Source organism: Loxodonta africana, chromosome 13 (assembly GCF_030014295.1).
Source record: "Loxodonta africana isolate mLoxAfr1 chromosome 13, mLoxAfr1.hap2, whole genome shotgun sequence".
Taxonomy (NCBI): Eukaryota; Metazoa; Chordata; class Mammalia; order Proboscidea; family Elephantidae; genus Loxodonta; species Loxodonta africana.
The window spans coordinates 24,874,175-24,894,213 of NC_087354.1; the positions used below are offsets into that span (position 1 = coordinate 24,874,175).

At 43.7% G+C, this 20,039-nt stretch overlaps 1 protein-coding gene across 2 annotated transcripts in view; it reads right to left on the minus strand.

Annotated features, from left to right (window-relative positions):
* SV2B (synaptic vesicle glycoprotein 2B) overlaps positions 1-8,383 on the minus strand; it is a 76,139-nt gene extending 67,756 nt beyond the window's left edge. For both annotated transcript variants that reach the window (XM_023553049.2, XM_003413901.4), the window contains exon 1: positions 7,663-8,383. In XM_023553049.2, coding sequence (XP_023408817.1) covers positions 7,663-8,206 — 544 coding nt within the window. In that variant the 5' untranslated portion in view covers positions 8,207-8,383. The remainder of the gene's footprint in view (positions 1-7,662) is intronic.
* Positions 8,384-20,039: the final 11,656 nt, after the last annotated feature.

The following is a 20,039-nucleotide window of genomic DNA, read 5'->3' on the forward strand; positions in this document are numbered from 1 at the left end:
AAGGATGTGCTCTGCTCCTGGTGCTGCTTTCTGGGTAATATGAGGTCCCCAACTCTCTGCTTGCTTCCCTTTCCTTTTATCTCTTGAGAGATAAAAGGTGACGCAGGCCACACCCAAGGAAAACTCCTTTTACCATGCATCAGGGAGGTGACCTGAGTAAGGGTGGTGTTATAATCCCACCCTAATCCTCTCAACATAAAGTTACAACCACAAAATGGAAGACAACCACACAAAACTGGGAATCATGGCCTAACCAAGTTGACACATGAATTTTTGGGGGGACACAATTCAATCCATGACATTTTTCTACTAATCTGGCTGGCTGGGGCATCAGGAATGTCCCTCTCTCGCCTATGGATATGGGCAGATGAAGGCCTAGTGCCTCCTTTTCATTCACACCTTATTGGAGTGATGAATTTTGCATAAAAGGTTGTTCAAGGTGATATATGTAATGGGCATCTGGAAAAATCTTCCAAGGGTGAGGATAGCAAGGTAAAGAGAAGCAATAGACTTTGAAGACAGACACATCTGGTTTCAAATCCTAGCTCTGTCAATGACTACATTTGACAAGTTACTTAAAACTTGCAGGGCCTAAATTTACTCACCTGTGAAGTGGTGAAAATAATGCCTGCTTTGCAGGATTAGAAACCCTGGTGGTGTGGAAACCCTGGTGGTGTAGTGGTTAAGTGCTACGGCTGCTAACTAAAAGGTCAGCAGTTCAAATCCACCAGGCGCTCCTTGGAAACTCTATGGGGCAGTTCTACTCTGTCCTATAGGGTCACTATGAGTCAGAATTGACTCGACGGCAATGGGTTTGGTTTGGTTAGGTTTGCAGGATTGATACAAGGATTAGAAAGGACATATGTAAAATACCTGGCACGAAACAGACAAAAGGTAATAGCTTACGGAATTATAACTCTTGGTGATAGTGGTATGATGGCTATAACTTGCTTTCGAATTACAAGAGCGGTAGCAGAGGTCATAGAGGGCAGTGGTGGTTTGGTGATAAAATTCTCACCTTCCATGTGGGAGACCCAGGTTAGATTCCTGGCCAATGCACCTCGTGTGCAGCCACCACATGTCTGCCAGTGGAGGCTTGCATGTTGCTGTGAGGTTTCAGTGGGGCTTCCAGACTGAGACAGACTAAGAAGAAAGGCCTGGCAATCTACTTCCGAAAATCAGCCAATGAAAACCCTATGGATCACAACGCAACACTGATCAGTCTGCAACCAATCGCTGGGATAGTGCAAGACCAGGCAGCATTTCGTTCTGATGTGCCCAGTGTGGCCACGAGTTGGGGGTCTTCATGACTCAAGGGCCGCCATGAGTCGGGGGCTGACTTGACAGCAGCTAACAACATTTCCTGGTATCAGGAAATAACCGACACTTCAGCAGCAGTTTCTTTTGCTTTCTATGAAGAAATCTGCACATGAGAAAATAAAGCTTCCAACCTCATTAATGAACACAAGCGGCGGTGGCTACAGGCAAAGACACTACATCGGGAACTGGATTTCAGCCTGCGTCACTTAAGGTCTCTGAGCAACACTTCCCTTTTCCCATAAACTGGGAATTATCACTCTTGCTCACCCCACAGGGTTATTTCAAGGATCAAATCATGTTGTTGTTGTTGTTAGGTGCCCTCGAGTTGGTTCCAACTTACAGCGACCTTATAGGACAGAGAAGAACTGCCCCATAGGGTTTCCAAGGAGTGCCTGGTGGATTTGAACTGTTGACCTTCTGGCTAGCAGCCGAGCTCTTAACCACTACACCACCAGGATCGAATCATAGTGGCCACAAAAACCCCTGAAAGCCTGTACAGCACTGTGCCAACGTCAGTATGATGATTTTTGAGTACAACCGCATTTTTCTTGCGGGTTGAGGTCCATGCAAATATGCCAACCATCATCACAGACACAAGAAGGAAGCCACTGGGGGATATTTCCTATACTTACATAGCATAATAAGCAAAAAAACTGTGGCATCTTAGCAGCTCCCCCTGACTCGCTGTGTAAACTGCCTGTCTCTACCCTAGAATCATTAGAAGAGCTATTAAAAAATGCATATGCCCACACTTCACCCATAGAGATTCTGACTTAATTATCCTAGGACAGAGCCTGTGTTGTTTTAACAGCTCCTCCAGTGAGCCCAGTGAGCAGCAGGGCTTGAGAACACTCACCTAGAACAATGGTTCTCAACTGGTGGTAATTTTGACTCACCACCCCACCCCAGGTAATATTTGCCAATATCTAGAGACATTTTTGGTTGTCGCACCAATGAGGACAGTGCTACTGGCATCTAGGGTGTAGGGGCCAGGGTGCTGCCCAACATCCTACAATGCTCAGGGCAACTCCCACAACAAAGATTTATCCGGTACAAAAGTATCAACCCTGAGAAGCCCTAATCTGGATGGCCACACCAAGGACTGGTTCTAAAGAAAGTCAGTAGCTAATGGTCCTGTCCAAAAATGGCCCAGTAATATTTCTGGTCCCATACGCTCTCCAGAACCTTGCCACCGCCCCCCCCCCACCCCCCCACCAGGTGATGGAGTTCATTTCCTGCTGTCTTGGGAATTGAGCAGATCTCTGTGACTGCAGAGCAGATAGAATGCAGCGGAAGTTAACACTGCGGGGCTCCTGAAGCCAAGTCACCAAAGGCATCGTGGTTTCCGCCCGGCTTTCTCTTCTCCATATATGCACTTCAAGAGCCCTGAGTTGACAAGTCAGAACTCTGGCCACTCTGATGCTGGTGAGAGAAATACTCAGATAGAATACCCAAAAGAACCCCAGCGGCTCCAGCAGCCAGTTCTTTGAGGATTAGGCACCAGACATGAGGAGATTCTAGCCCCTACCTTCCAGCTGCCCGAGATAATTCCAAGTGGAGCAGAGATGAACTGTTCCTGCCCAGACTGCAGATCCATGAGCAAAACAAATGTGCAGGTCTTGGTTCTACAGGGGTGTTTGTTTGTTTGTTTGTTTGTTTGTTTGTTTGTTTGTTTGTTTGTTTGATATGCAGCAGTAGATAACCAGAACAAAGTTCAATCATGATGACTCCACGAAAGATCTGTGTCTGAACCCCTACACTATGTCACTGAGGTCAAAGGTTTAAATATACTTGTATAAGGGATAAGACACTTACATATTCCCAGCCCCTGCCCAGCCCTGGAACTTCCCCCTCCATTCCCAGTAAATACACCAGTTTATTTAAGAATTCCTCCCATTCACTCTTGTTGCATGTTCTATAGTCTGAAGGGTTATATTTTTTAAGAGCCTTGAGAGTTTGTTTTTTTTTTTGGTCTCAGTAAAGTTTTTTCATGGTGGGGAAAAATTTGGTAAATATAAATAACTATTATATTTTTACTCAGAAAATATGTGAATCAATAGTTAATAAACATCTTTGGTTAACAAAATCCTCAAGGAGTGGGCATGATAACTGTGAAGAAAAAACCCTCCACATCTTTTGAAGCTCTCATTGTCAAAGGAAATGGTTTGCTATCAGGGTACACAGAGCAGCCCCTCCTTCCAGAAACTCTGAACTCAGGGCTAAAGACAAAGTGGCTCATCCATCAGGTCCTTGATGCCCACCTAGGATTTGCATATAAAACAGTTCAAGGATAATCTTTCAGGACATCAGAGCCATATATCCATCTCTGAGCTGCTATGCAAATTCAATGCATAATTTATTCTAATGAATCCGCCTCATCTGACATTGCTCTGTGTCCTTGATATAAAAAAAAAAAAAAAAGTCCTTGATATAGCCGGTGAAAACATTGAGCCCCAGGGACCCCCTGTTAGGTTGTGAGTCACTGTCAGCTCAGGAATTCCCAAGCTTTCTACTGCAAATGACAAGAAAAACTAACAGCCAATGAACTACACACCGAGATACTAGACCCTTCTAGGAAATGAAAACCTTGCAGACAAAACACAGAACTCTTCCTGAAAGTGGGGCTCTCTTTCTTTTCTCTTGGTCAGCATGAAGATGGGGAAGAGCTCACTATTCTGGATTAAGGAGCACTTTTACAATAATGGAAAAACCTTGGCGTCAATTTTGCAAATGTAGGAAGAGGGAGAACTATTGGCCTGCCCTGTGCATCACCAATATTAAGTGCCACCCGAGCTGCAAGGAAATAAATCTCTGAGATGCCACCTATTCAATGTCATTTGAAAGAATCAATTGGCTTAATATGCCTGGCAGCCTGAACCTCCCACCTTTAAAGTCATTTCTATGGGTGATTCTTTTTTTTAAGTATACCTGAAAAATATTCAAATATAACCCAAGGGGGTGTCTTCGTTACCCAGCATTTCAATAACAGAAATACCCTAAGAGGGTGGCTTTAAAGGACAGAAATTTATTTTCTGACAGTTTAGGAAGTTAGAAGTCGGAATTGATAATGTTCTAAGCAATCTTAAGAGAAGGCCTGCTCTGTGGTCATAGCCTCTTTTGCACAGATTGTGCATGACAGAAAGCAGTATGGCGTAGCAGATTGAGCACAGACCTTGAATTCAAACAGATCTGCATTCAAATTCTAGCTCCAGTACTTACTAGCTGGGTGGCCTTACATCTAGCTCTCTGAGCCTGTCTCTTCCTGTGTACAAATAGGTATATGGGGACATTGGTGGTTCAGTGGTAGAATTCTCGCCTTCCATGCTGGGGATCTGTGTTCAATTCCCGGCCAATGGACCTCAAGCACAGCCACCACCCATCTGTCAGTGGAGGCTTGCATGTTGCTATGATGCTGAACAGATCTCAGCGGAGCTTCCAGACTAAGACAAACTAGGAGGAAAGGCCGGGTATCTACTTCCGAAAATCAGCCAGTGAAAACCCTACTGACCACAACGGTCTATCATGGGGATGGTGCACGGTCAGACAGCGTTTCATTCCATTGTGTGTGGGGCTGACCCGACAGCAGCTAACACTACCACCAATGGGAATAAAAATCGTCTACTCTCATGGCTACTATGAAGACTACATGAGATAGTATGTGGAAATGCTGGCCCTCAGGAGACCCTCAAATCACTCACTTCCCCAGATACACTTGGATACTCATTTTCATGAACACAAGGGGGCCTCACAAGGCCATAGGAAGTCTGTCTCCACTCAGGTGGTCTGCCTGCCTGTCTTGGACTGAGACATAGCACATGCTTAGAAAACACTGGAAGCAAAATGACAGAAAAGAGGACTTTCCAGACGAGGACCGTGATCCCTCAACTCCCAGCCTTTGCTCTGGGAGCCAGTGGGAGTTGCCGCCTTGTTCAGCTCCGCTAATGAGGCTGCCGGGCACCAGGGTGGCAGAGAGACTGGCAGGGCATGAAATCATTACTGACATTCCCCGTTTGGACTAATAGGAACCCAGGGCCTCGGTTGGGAATACCACAAAACAAATTAATGTCTTGGAAAATTTTTGATCAGTTGGGGATGGTTTCACTTTGTTTTCAGTTCTTGATTTTGGTTTGTTTGCTTGGGTGTTTTTTCTGTTTGTTTTCCTTTTTTAATATTACTATTTAAACTCAAAAGCATATAGCAGAAATGTTTCAATATTTTTAAAAAAAGCTGTACTGAAATTCTGTGGGTGTCTAAAAACTCTGGGTGATAACTCTTGCTTCTCAAATCATTCCTTCTGTTCGTATATACTCATATGCTGGCACTGTTCTGATCATTTTAAATGGTATTTAGTTAAACACAAATGGATAAAATAATTTTTAAAGGTCCTCAGGGACAATTGTTCTGAAGAAATTCTGAGGAAATTTTCGTTATTTAATATGCCAATCATACTTAGAAATAATTTATAGTGGCTCGAAATCAGTGGCTGGTAAACTACACCCCACAGGCCAAATTCAGATGGCTGCCTTCTTTTGTAAATAAGGAGCCCTGGTGGCACAGTGGTCAGGAGCTCAGCTGCTAACTAAAAGGTCGGCAGTTCGAATCTACCAGCCACTCCCTGGAAACCCTATGTGGCAGTTCTACTCAGAACTGACTCAATGCCAACTGTTTGTTTGGGTTTTTTTTTGGAAATAAAGTTTTATTGGAACACAGTTATGCACATTCATTTACATATTGTCTATGGCCGCTTTTATGCTACAGCAGCAGAGTTGAACATTGTAACAGAGACCAGCTGGACCCACAAAGCCTAAAATATTTATATTTATATGGGAATCTTTAGAGGAAAAGTTTGCCAACACCTGCTCTAAAGCAAATATTGGGAACCAGAATTGCTCAAGGTATTTCATAGTGCTTATCCCTACAGTAGTCCCTGGGGCACAAACAGTTAATGTGCTTGGCTGCCAACATAAAGATTGGATGTTCAAATCCACCCAGAGGTACCGCAGAAAAAATGCCTGGCGATCTACTTCCCCCAAAAATGGAGCCCTTGAAAACTGTGTAGACCACAGTTCTACTCTGACACACATGGGGTTGCCATGAGTTGGAGTCTACTCAACAACAACTGGATTTTGGTTTTATCCCTATAGTAATTAAATAATTCTCTGTATTTATCTAACACCAGCTTGTCCTGCTCCATATAAGTTCTTTGAGTGCCAGGGCCTGTGTCTGTCTGGTTCAATAGTGTCTCCCTAGGGACTAAGCACAGAGATGAGCACACAGCAGACAAGAAATATTTGTTGATTGAGGGAACTAAGTTGCTAGCTAGATTTTGAGCTCTTGAGGGTTGGAAGTACATCTTGACCTTGAGTCAAAAGCTGACTTATGGTAAGTTTTCAATAACTGCATGTTTGCTGAACGATCAATAGCATGGACTCCCTATATTTATAGACGGGTATGTTTGGTACAACATTTAGTGACTGGGATGAGCCCTTGTGTGTATTATGATGAATCTCTTCTATTTTATGCCATTTGGGCCCTTCCTCTCTCAACTTCACAAACTCCTCTGCCTCGAGCCCTGGTTCTTGCTGCTTAGCTCTGATGGTGCTCATCTCTGGGGTCATTTACAAAGCTGGTCCTCCATCCCAGGAGTCCATCTGTGGGTAACAGCATGGTTCCCAACAGCCTGCAGAGGCTCAGCTCGTGTGTTGATGCCCATCATTCATCCTGAGACATGTGGGCACACAGCCCACCAACATTAACACTTACATAAAAAGACACCAGAGCAGATGCTGTCAGATTCTGGAAGGAGACAGAGAAACAGACCACATGGAAGAGACCTCTGGCCAGCCACTCACAAAACTCCATTATTTAGACATGGAAGATGGTTTAATTTAAAGAAGAAAGAAATCTGACTCCCAGGGAGGCAATAAGAAATAGAAAATGAACTAAGAGCTTAGGAGTCAGACAGACCTAGGTAGGAATCCAAGCTTCACTATTTACTAGGTGTGTAAACTTGAGCCAATTAATTAATTTCTCTGAGATATAAATTCCTGAATTGCCAAATAGGTATAAAATGATAACTTTGCAGGGTCATTGTGATATATTTCAGGGGCCTATGACAGAAGCGCCTTGGAAGAAAAGCCGACAATCTGCTTCCAAAAGGTCACAGCCTTGAAAACCCTTTGGAGCAGCTCTACTCTACACACATGGGGTGGCCATGAGTCAGAACTGACTCAAGCGCAACTAACGATGACAACAGCGATGGGTCTATATAAATCTTATTTCTCTTCCCGCTTTGGATTTTTAATGCCCTAAAGAGAATGATCTTTGAAAATTTCCACTTACCAAGCATTCCTTTCTTGGAACTGGACAGACACATGTCCTTCTCAGCACTGGGCAGGGCAAAAGCCACCACAAATACCTCTACTCCATCAGCCATCAGGGCCAATCCCAAGACGAAAAAGAGGATCCACTGGAAGCGCCCATGGCCACACTCCTCGATGATGGTCTCGTACTGATGGGCCAACTGCTCCTCATCCTCCATCCTCTCAGCCATCAGATCTGCCTGGCTCCGAAGGCCATCTGCCCTGGGGGCTGCCATCTTGGCCTGCTTGACCTTGACATCGTCTGGGTGAGGGATGCCCTGGTACTCACCCTCATAGATCTCATCCTCCTCATCATGGCCTTCTGTAACATCACTCTGAGCGTCCTCCTCTAGGTTGGATTCATTGCCACGGTAATAGCCATCGTTGGGGGCATAGCCCTCGTAGTTGTCCTGATATTTGTAGTCATCCATCCCTTGGTTCTGGGACTGTCTGGTTGCCTCTCGAGCTATATCCCGTGCACCATGGTAGAGGTTCCGGTTGTTTCGATAACCATCATCCATCATATGTGTAAAGGTTTAAGTGTGGAATGTGTTCATTGACTTGTTGGGTTAAAGTGACACCTGTATTCTCCCACTTTGTCTCCCAAATGGACTTGATTTGTGCAAAGGCAACCTAAATGTCCTTTTGCATTCAAGGTCTATCGGAAGTCTTCAGTGACCAAGAGGTGTTGTGGAGGGAGGTGTTGATTAGAAACAGGTCCAGCTGTCTTCCTTGACAAGGAGCAAGCAGGACTTAGCAGATTGCTTGCTGGCCTGCCTTGTTCTGCTACTGAAGGTCATGCCCTAGGAATACGCAGAAGGGAAAAAGAAGACTGTTACAAAATGCTGAAAATATTACAAAATACTCTCAGAATTAAGCAAATACATTGATACATGGCTTCACGTGCAAGGTGGAGGAAATCTTGGTTAGATGTTCATATTCATAGAAAATGAATGAGGATTGAATCAGTGGGACTGGAAGAGAAGAAGAGAAAGACCAGTAGTCAGAGGTCCTTCCAAGTTTTTATTAATCCATAAAAGAGGCCAAATCTTACACAAGAATAAAATATAAAATGGTCAAGGGATTTTTAATACAAAACAACTCTGTGCTACAGATTTTGTGTTGTTGTCTTGTGCTGTCGAGTCAATTCTGACTCACAGCAACTGATTTTATACTAGGAAATAGTAGAGGTTTGCTACCACCCAGCTTCTAAATTTAAGAAGTGGTTGTATAATTTCACATGTAGAAACTTATGGTAGAGAAATACCTGGGACAATTTACCCTGAAGCTCAGTTACTTGTGAGCCTTGGTGTTGTGATTTCAAGGCGCTCGGACCTAGTGCTTGACCTGAATGTCCAGACAGTTACAAAGCAGCAACAGGGAACTCAAGACCTAGAGCCAGAGAACTTGGGTCTGGAACTCAATTCTGCCACATAATAACTGGGTGACCACACACACGTTTTTCTGAGCCTCAATTTTCTCATCTATAAAATGGGGATAATGATAATTACTTAGCTCATATGATTTTGCGTGAAGTGCTTAAACAGTGCCTGACAAGCAGGGCAAATACTATTCGAACCTTGATATTATTGGTGCTTTTTTCTCTGGTTCCAGTTCTGGAAACCAGAACGCTGCCTTGTTTCTAGAGCCAAGACCCTGCCCTTATCCCAGTTCAATCACTGGATCCCTAGGCTGACTCTTATGCCCAAGAGTCTGACACCCTGCCCTAACTACCTTCCAAGAATCTCAGTTCTTATAACATGAGTAGCCCCTATTTCTTAAATGCCTACTGTGTGCCAGAAACTGCTAAGTGTGTCACATTCTTCATCCCTAATTGTCACAACAATCCATAAAAGAAAAGAAAAACCAAATGTATTTGTATCTTCATCTTACAACTAAGGAAACTGAACCACAGACAGGCTTAATAATGTGATCAAAATCATAACCCCAGGCCTACTGAGCCCAAAGTCAGTTCTTCCCATCACCCCCATGTTTCCCAGATGGTGTTCCAGGGACTGTAGTGTTAGATCACTAAGTAGCTTTAGAAACCCAGGTGCAGAAGGGCTGGGTTCAGACTCAGGAATCTGAGTGTTGACACAGCTTCCCCTAAGGCACTGAGGCCCAGGCCCTGCAGAGCAGTCCCTCAGGGGTAGAGTCCAGGCCCAGCCCCTCCTACCCCTTACACCCCACTCCCACTCAACTGCCAGGGATGGCTGCTCAGATCTCTCTGCCTGGGGGCTGTCAGAAACCCACTCTCCCAGGCAACGAGTGCATAGGCTCTCAATCCATCCAGGCTGCCCTGTCACCACTGAAAATTCCCATGTCCTTTCACCAAGCTTAGCAGATGTGGCATCACCACCTCCTGGGCATGTGCCATCACCATTGTTGTTGGACCCTCCCCTCCCTGGGTGCATCCCTGAGCCTCGGCCCCACACCTTGGACGGACTCCAGCTCTGAGACTCATCTGACTCAGACAACACAAGGCATTTCCTTTTGGGTGGATCCCAAGGGCCCAGGGTTCTCAGACCAAGGTGCACCAGGAGCACTCAGGGAGGGGGGCTCATTAGAAATGCAAATCCAGGGCCCCACCTCCAAAGACTCTGATCCTGCTGAGTCAGGGTAGGGCCTAGGAATCTGCATTTTTACAAACACCACAGGTAATACACACTGTAGGTAGACTACACTTTGAGAAAGAGTGCCATAGGAACGAGCAAGAAATAGTAACTAAAAACTGACACACACTTCACCCTTTCACTATTCCCAGTAAATAAATTTATATTAGACCACGCTGGTCTGAACCATGTCAGATTAATACTCTTAAGTCTGTTTTTATTATATTCATTTAGGAACCACAGAGGGGATATAAATCACATACAAACAGCCTGAGAGTTTGCAGAGTGCTATAAAAAAAAAAAAAAAAAAACAGAGAAAAAATGCCAACTGCCTGAGAGCTGGTATGTTATTTCCATCCTGGGGACTCTGCAAAAAAATGTCATGAGACAAAAATAAGAAATGCATGAAATGTCACTCAGGGCAAAGGTCCTGGGACTTGTTTTACAGCAAGAAGTAGATCCTCTTCAAGATGAACTCAGCTCCATGATCCAGTTAAATAAACCACTGTGAATGTCAAATGCAACAGAGCAAAGGGTCATCACTGTCAAGTGTTTTATTATTTCTATTTCACTGAGAAGTGCCAAGTTATTTCTTTAGCAAAACATATTCTAGAGAATACATCTAGTAATGATTTTCAACCCACCTACGGTTTATCAACTAAACAACAATAATAAAACAAACACAAGAGCAACTATTAACCAAGTTACACTATGCCAGCTACTTAGGCCAGCATTTTATAAGCAATACATCATTTATTCTCATTTCCAACCAGTGGGAGGTAGGATTATTCTCTCCATTTCATAGACGAAGAATTAGAGAGCTAAGAGGATTAAAGAATGTGCTCAAATTAATTCAGAGAACAAGTATCAGGGCTTGGATACGAAGTCGGGTTCAAACAGAACACTGGAGATGATGCACAGTTTAAGAAACTGAGGCTCCAAGGAGATAAGGGGTTTAATCAAGGTCACGTGCTGAGTTGTTGGCAGAGCTAAGGCTGATCTTGGGTTTTTGACTCCCAGGTTAGGGCTTGTTTGCCCATCCTCAACAAACAGTCCCTGGGATCTTTGGTGCTTAAGGCATTGTACTAAACATGACATGGCCTGTTCCCTGATCTCAAGAGGCTGCTGGTCTACCCCTCATGAGTAAGTTAGATTAAAATAACACAAAGCATCATTACTATCTTAATTATTAATAATATTATCTCATTTTTTAAATGTTGCCTTGTAGTTCTGTGCCAAGTACTGTACTGAGTTGTTTATCACGTGCTTTATCACTTCCAACCTGCACAACAACCTATGAGACAGAGACTATTATTACACTCATATTACAGAAAACAAGACTGAGGATGTCCAAGCTAGATAGATGACCCAGGGTCACATCGCCAGTCAAAGAGAGGCTGTGCCTTTAACTACCTACACAGATAGTAAGTTCTCCAAGGGGATTCAGAGGAAGGAGAGGTCACTATGGGCTGAGATCTGCTAAATTAGCATCCTAGATTTCCAATCTCCCATTCTAGTAGGATTTCCAACTGCAAGAAAAGATTCAGAGAAGCAAACAAAGGAGAGGAGGGCACTGCAGGCAGGAGAACAGGAATAAGTAGAGGCAGGAAGGCAGGAATGGCTTTGCTTGTTTGGGCAGCAATAAAAAGGCTAGTCGGCCTACTGTATATGATCCAAAAATGGAGCATTATGAGAGATGCAATGCGGAAGTAAACAGCAGTCAGTCTGAATGCCCTGCTAAAGGGCTTGGAATTCTCCTTTGAGCAAGGGGAGTCAGTGAATATTGGTAAACCAAGGCTTCAAACCCTTGCCAAGAATTTGCATTTCTAACAAGTTGCTGGGCAATGCTAATGCTGCTGGTTAGGGATCAATTCTGAGAACCACTATTAGTGCAGTGATTCTCGAAATTTACTATGCATAAGAATCATCTGAGGATCTTCTTAAAATGTAAATTCTGATTTAGTATATCTTGGGTGGAAATGCAAATTCTCAGCAGAGGTTCAAACCGGAAGACCCGGTTGGAAGCCCTGTGGTAAACTGAACAGAGCAGTGTGAAGAGCCAAGCAGTGATCTGGAAAGGTTTCCCTAGTGCGGATGTGTATGCTGGTTTTAGAGAGGAAACCTAGGGCACTGAAACCAGGAAGAAGTTTTCACACGTGTGTGTGTGTGTGTGTGTGTGTGTGTGTGTGTGTGTGTGTGATCAGGTGACATGGAGGGAGCAAGCATGCCTGGGACAATGATGACTCCAGTGCCCCAAATTCTGAACTGAAGATCTTCCCAGCAAGCACCCTACAAATGCTGTTTAATGAGGACAAACAAAAATTGTTTTTCAAACCAATCTGCCTTTTTGGTGTGGTGGTAGGATATATAGCAGAGTAGTAGTTCAAGAGCACAGACCTAGTGTCAGAGAGTCCTGGGTTCAAATCTAGACTCTGCCACTTCCTAAAACCTGTGTGCAAGCTACCACTCTGTGCCTCAGTCTCCTCATCTGTAAAATATTTATAATAATGTTCCCTATATCATAGGCCATTGTGAGGATTTGGTGAGATAATCCATGAAAAGAGCTTAGCACAGTACCTGGCACACATGTGATCAATATAAATTTGATCTTATTATTATTATTGCTATCATTATCATTATTACCTGGCTGAGTACTGACAATTAAAATGTAGCCAGGATCTCAGCTTGAGCCCAGCCTGGCTTCTTCCGAGATTTGGAGCCCATCTGGGCTGGGCTGGGGAATTAAGTACAGAAAAAAACTGACATGTACTCACTCATGAAAACTGCTGCTTCTCAAAAGTGTCCCAGGGCTTGTCTCTCCAGTACCCTCCTTTAACTCTTGCATTCAATTACCCTCTGGGTCTATGCTACTTGATTCAAAATTGTTGTGTGGTAAATATTTGTTGGGTGATTAAATCTCACAGGGAACAAAGCTAAAAATAATATTACAAATTATATAACACCACCCCAAATGTGTTCTGTGGAACATTAGGCCCCAAATGTGCTCATTTAAGAAAGAATACCAAGAGCAAATAAGTGTGGGAAAAGTTTGCATACTCTATGAACACACCCTTTTGGAGATTCACAAAGCACATTGCTATATTAAAGGCTGTGAGATGACCTGAATTAAAATAAATTAAATACCACAATGAGATACCACTATAAACCCAGAGACCGACAATAGTAAGTGTTGACAAGAATGTGATGACCTGGAACACTCATACGTTGCTGATGGGAATGTAAAATGGTTCATCCACTTTGGAAATAGTTTGGCCATTTCTTAAAATGTTAAACATACACTTACCAAAAGATCCAGCAATTTCATCCTAAGAATCTACCCAAAAGAAATAAAGACCATGTGCGGACACAAAGACTTGTATAATAGCCCAGAGTTGGAAATATAAATGTCCATCAACTGGTCAATGGATAAACGAAATGTGATACGTACATACAGTGGAATACTAATCAGCCTTAAAAAAGGACCAACTACTGATACATATTACAACATGGATGAACCTCAAAAACGTTATGCCACGTAAAAGAAGCCAGATGTAAAAGGCCACATATGGTATGATTCCATTTACATGAAATGTGGAAAAGACAAATATATAGAGACAGAAAACAATAAGTGGTTGCCAGTGACCAGGAGCAGGAGTAGGGATTGGCTGTAAATGAACCTGAAGGAAATTCTGGGGGTGATAGGATGACTAAAAATCATTGAATGGTACCCTTACAGTGAGTGAATTTTAGGGTACTGTAAACTATGCCTCAGGGATATGGGTGGCTCAATGGTAGAATTCTCAACTTCCTTGTGGAAGATTCATATTGCTATGACGCTAAACAGGTTTCAGTGAAGCTTCCAGGCTAAGATAGACTAGGAAGAAAGGCCTGGCCATCCATTTCCAAACACCAGCCAATAAAAACCCAATGGATCACAATGGCCCAATGCGCAACTGATCACGGGGATGGCACAGGGCTGGGCAGCGTTTTGTTCTGCTGTGCATGAGGTCGCCGTGAGTTGGGGGACCAGCTCTACAGCAGCTAACAACAACAAGAAAACTATACCTCAATAAACCTGCTGCTCAAAAAAAAAAACAAAAAACTATTTAGCTTAGTGAAATCACTGTTTTCCATGATCATGGGCCTCTTTTTCCTTGGAACCCTTGATATAGGGCTTGGAATATAGGTTTTTCTAAGTAGTTAAGTACAGACTGTCTACCTAGAGCATAAGCTCTACTCACGCTAAGATTGTGTCATGCCTCAAGAGCCCATTTGGCAAGCATCCTGGAGTCTATTTGCATAAGAGACCAAGAGCTTCCTATTGGAAAAGAGAATCAGGGAATACAGGCTGGTCAAAGTACAATGGGCCACTGTAGAGAGAGAGATCATTGTGAGATTTTTTTCACCAGATTCATTCAAATCTTGATAGGACATCAAGAACCCATAGCGTAGAACATCAGTGCAAACAACAGAAAATGCTCCCCTTAGCAAAGATATCAGCACCCCCTGCACCTACCCCTGGAATGCTGAGCATACTAGTTGGACCGTTTGGCAGAAGCCAGTAACAGCTGTGCCTTCTGTTGTAATTGGCCATGATGGGAGACTCACCACACTGTGTCAAGGCAAAAGAGGAAAATAATGGAAACCCTACCCTTAGAAAGACTAGTGCACTGATACATAAGATAACTTTGAGTACTCCTGTAACTATTGGGCAGGACTTCAGGGGGAATGACAGGGACATACAGGGACAAAGCCTGAGGAATGTTATTTGAGAACCTTCTTGTAAATCTGTTGTGCGTGAACAAGAGAGAGGTGAGTCAAAGAATTCAGATGGGCATTAATTATGCCAGTTACTTGGTAGACACTCTTACTTCAGTTCCCTCCCAAATTGGGTAGATCATGCCAATAATGGGTATAAGGGAGGGTAGGAAGACTCATTACAAAATATTGTCAATTGTATAAGAAAAAGACCTCTGGACCAAGAGATGAAAGCCAAATCAAACCCGCTGCAGTTGAGTGGATTCTGACTCATAGCAACCCTAGAGAACACAGTAGGCCTATACGGTTTCCAAGGTTGTAATCTTTAAAAGGAAACCCCGGTGGTATGTGGTTAAGTGCTATGACTGCCAGCAGTTCAAATCTACCAGGTGCTCCTTGGAAACTCTGTGGGGCAGCAATAGGTTTTTTGGGAGGCGAGGGGGTTAATCTTCAGAAGCAGACTGCCACATCTTTCTCCTACTGAGCAACTGGTGGATTCGAACCATCAAACTTCTGGTTAGTATCCAAGCGCTTAACCACTGCACCACCAGGGCTCCGGGTCCAAGAAATAAAACCCTTTGCTGTCAAGTTGATACCAACTCATAGTGACCCTAAAAGACAGAGTAGAACTGCCCCATAGGGTTTCCAAGGAGCACCTGGCAGATTTGAACTATCAACCTTTTGGTTAGCAGCTGTAGCTCTTAACCGCTGTGCCACCAGGGCTCCTGGGACCAAGAGACAGAGGACCTGAATTATAGTCCTATCCCTGCCATCAAGTCATTGCGGGACTTTGAACGAGTCACTCACCTTTAGGGCCCTCAGCTCCTCGGCTCTGAAATGAGGGGCTGTGCTGGGTAATTTCTAAAGCCCTTTCTAGCCCTCTGACTCAATATTTCCACGTGTATCTGTGAAAATGCTTTGAAAAGAATCTAAGCGCTATATACCAACCTAGTTATTATTACTTTAACCTCTAAGAGTGCATCTTTCTATTTAGAAGCAACATTTACAAAATGCTTAACCATTTTTTGCCAATTTGATGGCTCTTTACTCTTCAACATTTAGAATTACTTGAAGAGATTCCGTGGAATTGTGCACATATCTCTAGCCTCCCATTACACTGCAATTATTTATATCTTTGTTTATATTTCTTTCTCTGCCAGGAGATGGTGAGCAATTCCATGATAGATACAGCACTGAGTTTCACTTGTCTTTGAGCGTCCAACACCAAATGCAGACTTAAACATAGTAGGTCCTTGACTCTGTTCACTGAAGGAGGCTAATAGTTACTCAGTGGCTAGCTGAAAGCAAGTCAAAAACAGTCCATGAGCCAGAGTGTCCCTACTCTCACTGTAAAAGGCCATCTTGCTTAACGTGGAGCCCTGGTGGCACTGTGGTCAGAGTTTGGCTGCTAACCAAAAGGTCAGCAGTTCGAATCCACCAGCCGCTCCTCGGATACCCTGTGGGGCAGTTCTGCCCTGTCCTAAGGAGTCACTAGGAGTCAGAGTTGACTTGACAGAAATGTATTTTGTTTTTGTGTGTTTGCTTAATGCAGTGTTTTACCTTAAAAAAAAAAAAAAAAAGAACTGGACCACCTGACATCCTGATGAAACACCCCTTCACCAGGAGCCAGGCCAGCTCAGAGATTTTGCTGTCTCACTGTCCTAACCAGCTGGCATCTAGTTGGTTCTGCCTTGTGGTAACCCCATATGTTGCAGAGTAGAGCTCTGCTCCATAGGGTTTTTATGGCTGGGATCTTCTGGAAGCAGACTGCCAGGCCTTTCTTCTGAGGCACCTCTGGGTGGGTTTGAATCACCAACTTTTTGGTTAGGAGTCAAGCGCTTAGCCATTTATACCACCGAGGGACTTCTCTTCCCTTCTCGTCGACCTTCTGTTAACACCAGCCAGCTCCCAGCTGAGACGGCTGGGGGCATGGGATTCTTGTTCTAAGGTCTGCTGGAGTTACTCACTATTAACTTCCTGATGAGAAAACCTGTTTTGACCACCCATAATGCTTCCTGAAATACACGGTTTGATGTCCCTGGGGTAGGCTGCATCCGCCTTGGGCTGATTTTCCGATGGGCATTGGGAGACTGTTCTCTGAGGCTTCCAACGATCGTTTTCCTTTCCCCACTTACAACAGTGTTTGTTCATTATCATCATATTAAAAGTGTCTTTCTCATCGAAGATGAATTATCCATCTCTTTTCTATTGTGTTTAAAAAGAACACTAGTTTCTAAGGTGTGAGAAACATATGATTATTAAACAAGAACCAAACCATGTGATTTTTTTGTGGAAGAAAAAAAAGAGCTTTAAAATAGAACCAGAAAGGTACCAGCATTAATCTGAGTTTTCAGAATTCTTAGCTTTCAAAGACAAAAGCAGGACAATTTACATAGAAGCGTGTTAATCAAAGCATTATTTGTAACGGCAAACACTTGGAAAGAGCCTGTATACTAAACAATAGAACCCAGACAATAGAGACTAGGTAAATAAATTGTAACGTACTTACACAGTTAAATATTACAGGGATATAAAAATCAGGTTTTTTGAAGGACTTTTTAAGAAAAAAGGAAAATGTTCACACCTTAATAGTATGTGAAAAAGTGCTAGGTAAATCACTCGTTTGTATCATTATACCAATAATGTCCATAATATTATACATTGTAAATATGTATTATATTACGCAAATGTATCCGGCAGAATGCTCTATTAAGACATTAATGTTTTCCTAGTACTCTCGGAAAAGCTAATTTCCTTTCTCTCTGCTCCTCTGTGTTCTAAAGCCAGGTTAGTGTTTTTCACAGTGTGGTCCTGAATCCACCTGCAGGAGAATCACCTGGTGCTAGTTAAATGCAGATTCCTGGGACTTATTCCAAACCTACTGAAACAGAACCAAAAAAACAAAAATACCAAACCTGTTGCCATTGAGTGGATCCCAAGTCATAGCGACTCTTTAGGACAGAGTAGAACTTCCCCATAGAGTTTCCAAGGCTGTAATGTTTAAGGAAGCAGACCGCCACATCTTTCTCCCACAGAGCATCTGGTTGGTTTGAATCACCGACCTCTCAGTTAGCAGCCAAATGCTTAACCACTGTGCCACCAGGGCTCCTTATTGAAACAGACCAACCAAACCAAACTCGTCACCGTCAAACCAATTCTAACTCACAGCAACCCTATAGGACAGGGTAGAACAGCCCCACAGGGTTTCCAAGGAAAGGCTGGTAGATTCAAACTGCTGACATTCTGATTAGCAGCCAAGCTCTTAACCACTGCGCCACCAGGGCTCCACTGAAGCAGACCAAAACCAAACCAAACCCATTGCCTTTGAGTCAATTCCAACTCATAGCGACCCCATAGCACAGAGAACTGCCCCATAGAGTTTCCAAGGAGCACCAAGTAGCTTCGAACCGCCGACCCTTTGGTCAGCAGCTGTAGCACTTAACCACTATAACACCAGGGTTTCCATTGAAACAGAAGGGGGACAGAACTGTGTTTCATTAACAAGTTCCCCAGGTGATTCTTGTGCTCATTCAAGAGTCTAGAACCTCTGGCCTAAGCTTTTCTTACCCCAGGAAACAAAAGTTTCTTTGTGATTCAACGGCAAAACCAAACAAGCCCCCTTTCAAGTCTTCAGATAGCTGTGTCCTTCCAAGAGCTAAGCTAGAAGAAAAGAGAACAAGGAACTGGGGCTTTGGCATGTAGTGGAGGTGCCCAACCCCTGGGAGAGGGAGACTCAGAGAAAGAAGGATGGGGACCCCTGAGAGGAGGTAGATCTCTGTCCTTCTTGCAGGCAGCACTCTGATGAGGGATGGCTGTGGGATGCCTATGGAGGCTATGAACCCTGCAGCCCCAAGATCTGCAGCAAGGGTCCCAGCCTACATTATAACCTAAAAACAGAATCAAGCTTCATTATGAGAGGTGTCTCTGTAGTTCATGTAAAACAGAATTGCCCAGCAAGTGACAGAGGGCTTCCATTGGGTGGCAAAAAGAACACGGAGCACCATCACGGCCACACCATGAACTAAGAACCAGGCACTCCTACTGTTTGGGGGACCACTTACATGGCCCAATGGAGGGGGGAAGGAAGCCCTAACAAAGACCCTTCATGGGCATCTTGCCAACACTACTTCAATTTGATTTGATTAAGACAAACGAAATATTAGTAATGTTTCTTGCCTTGGAGTGAATGTTGTAAAAGAGCCCATGACATACATTTAGAGATATCAGCTCTGCCACTTATAAGCTCTACGAGCCTGAGCGAGTTGTTTAACCTTTAAGCTTCTGTTTCTCCAGGCGTGAAATGAGGAGAATACGAGTTCCTATTCATTGGGTTGTTACAATAATTAAATAGGCTGATGTTTTTAAAAAGCTTGGTCTATCGCCTGTAGCCAAGAAAGAGTGCAATAAAAATAGCTACTATTATATAAACACACACTTACTCACACACAGGTATACCTTTCCATGTATTCACTAACTTTTGCAATGCATACAGGAATCGAAAAGATTGTAAAAGTCTTAACCTCACGCCATAAGCAGCAAAGCTACAGCTTCCCAGGTGAGGCTTTTTGGATTTGTGGCACCCCCACTCCACCTGGAGCCCTGCCTTGCATCCCCACTCCCTGGACTAGGGCCCTAACTACCATCTCCCCACCACTTCTTGCCAGATCTCTGTTCTGGAGATCCTGGCCCTGGCCCACCTTCCTTTAGTCGCCGGCTAATATTTTGTTCCCAAATGACTGATTCCCAAGGCCGGTGATTCCCAAAGTGCAGGCTGCTACTTTTTGTGGTACCTGACGTGATTGGAAGAGATGTTAAGACACACCATTAAATAACATTGCATCACATAGAAAACACATTGTGCCATTTTCCATTCCTTTTGATTGCCAAAAGAAAAGTCTCCTTTTGGGGCCAGCACAGCTCTAACACTGACTTGCTAACCACTCTTTTTGTTGTTGTTGTGAGCTGCCTTTGAATTGGCTCCCAACTC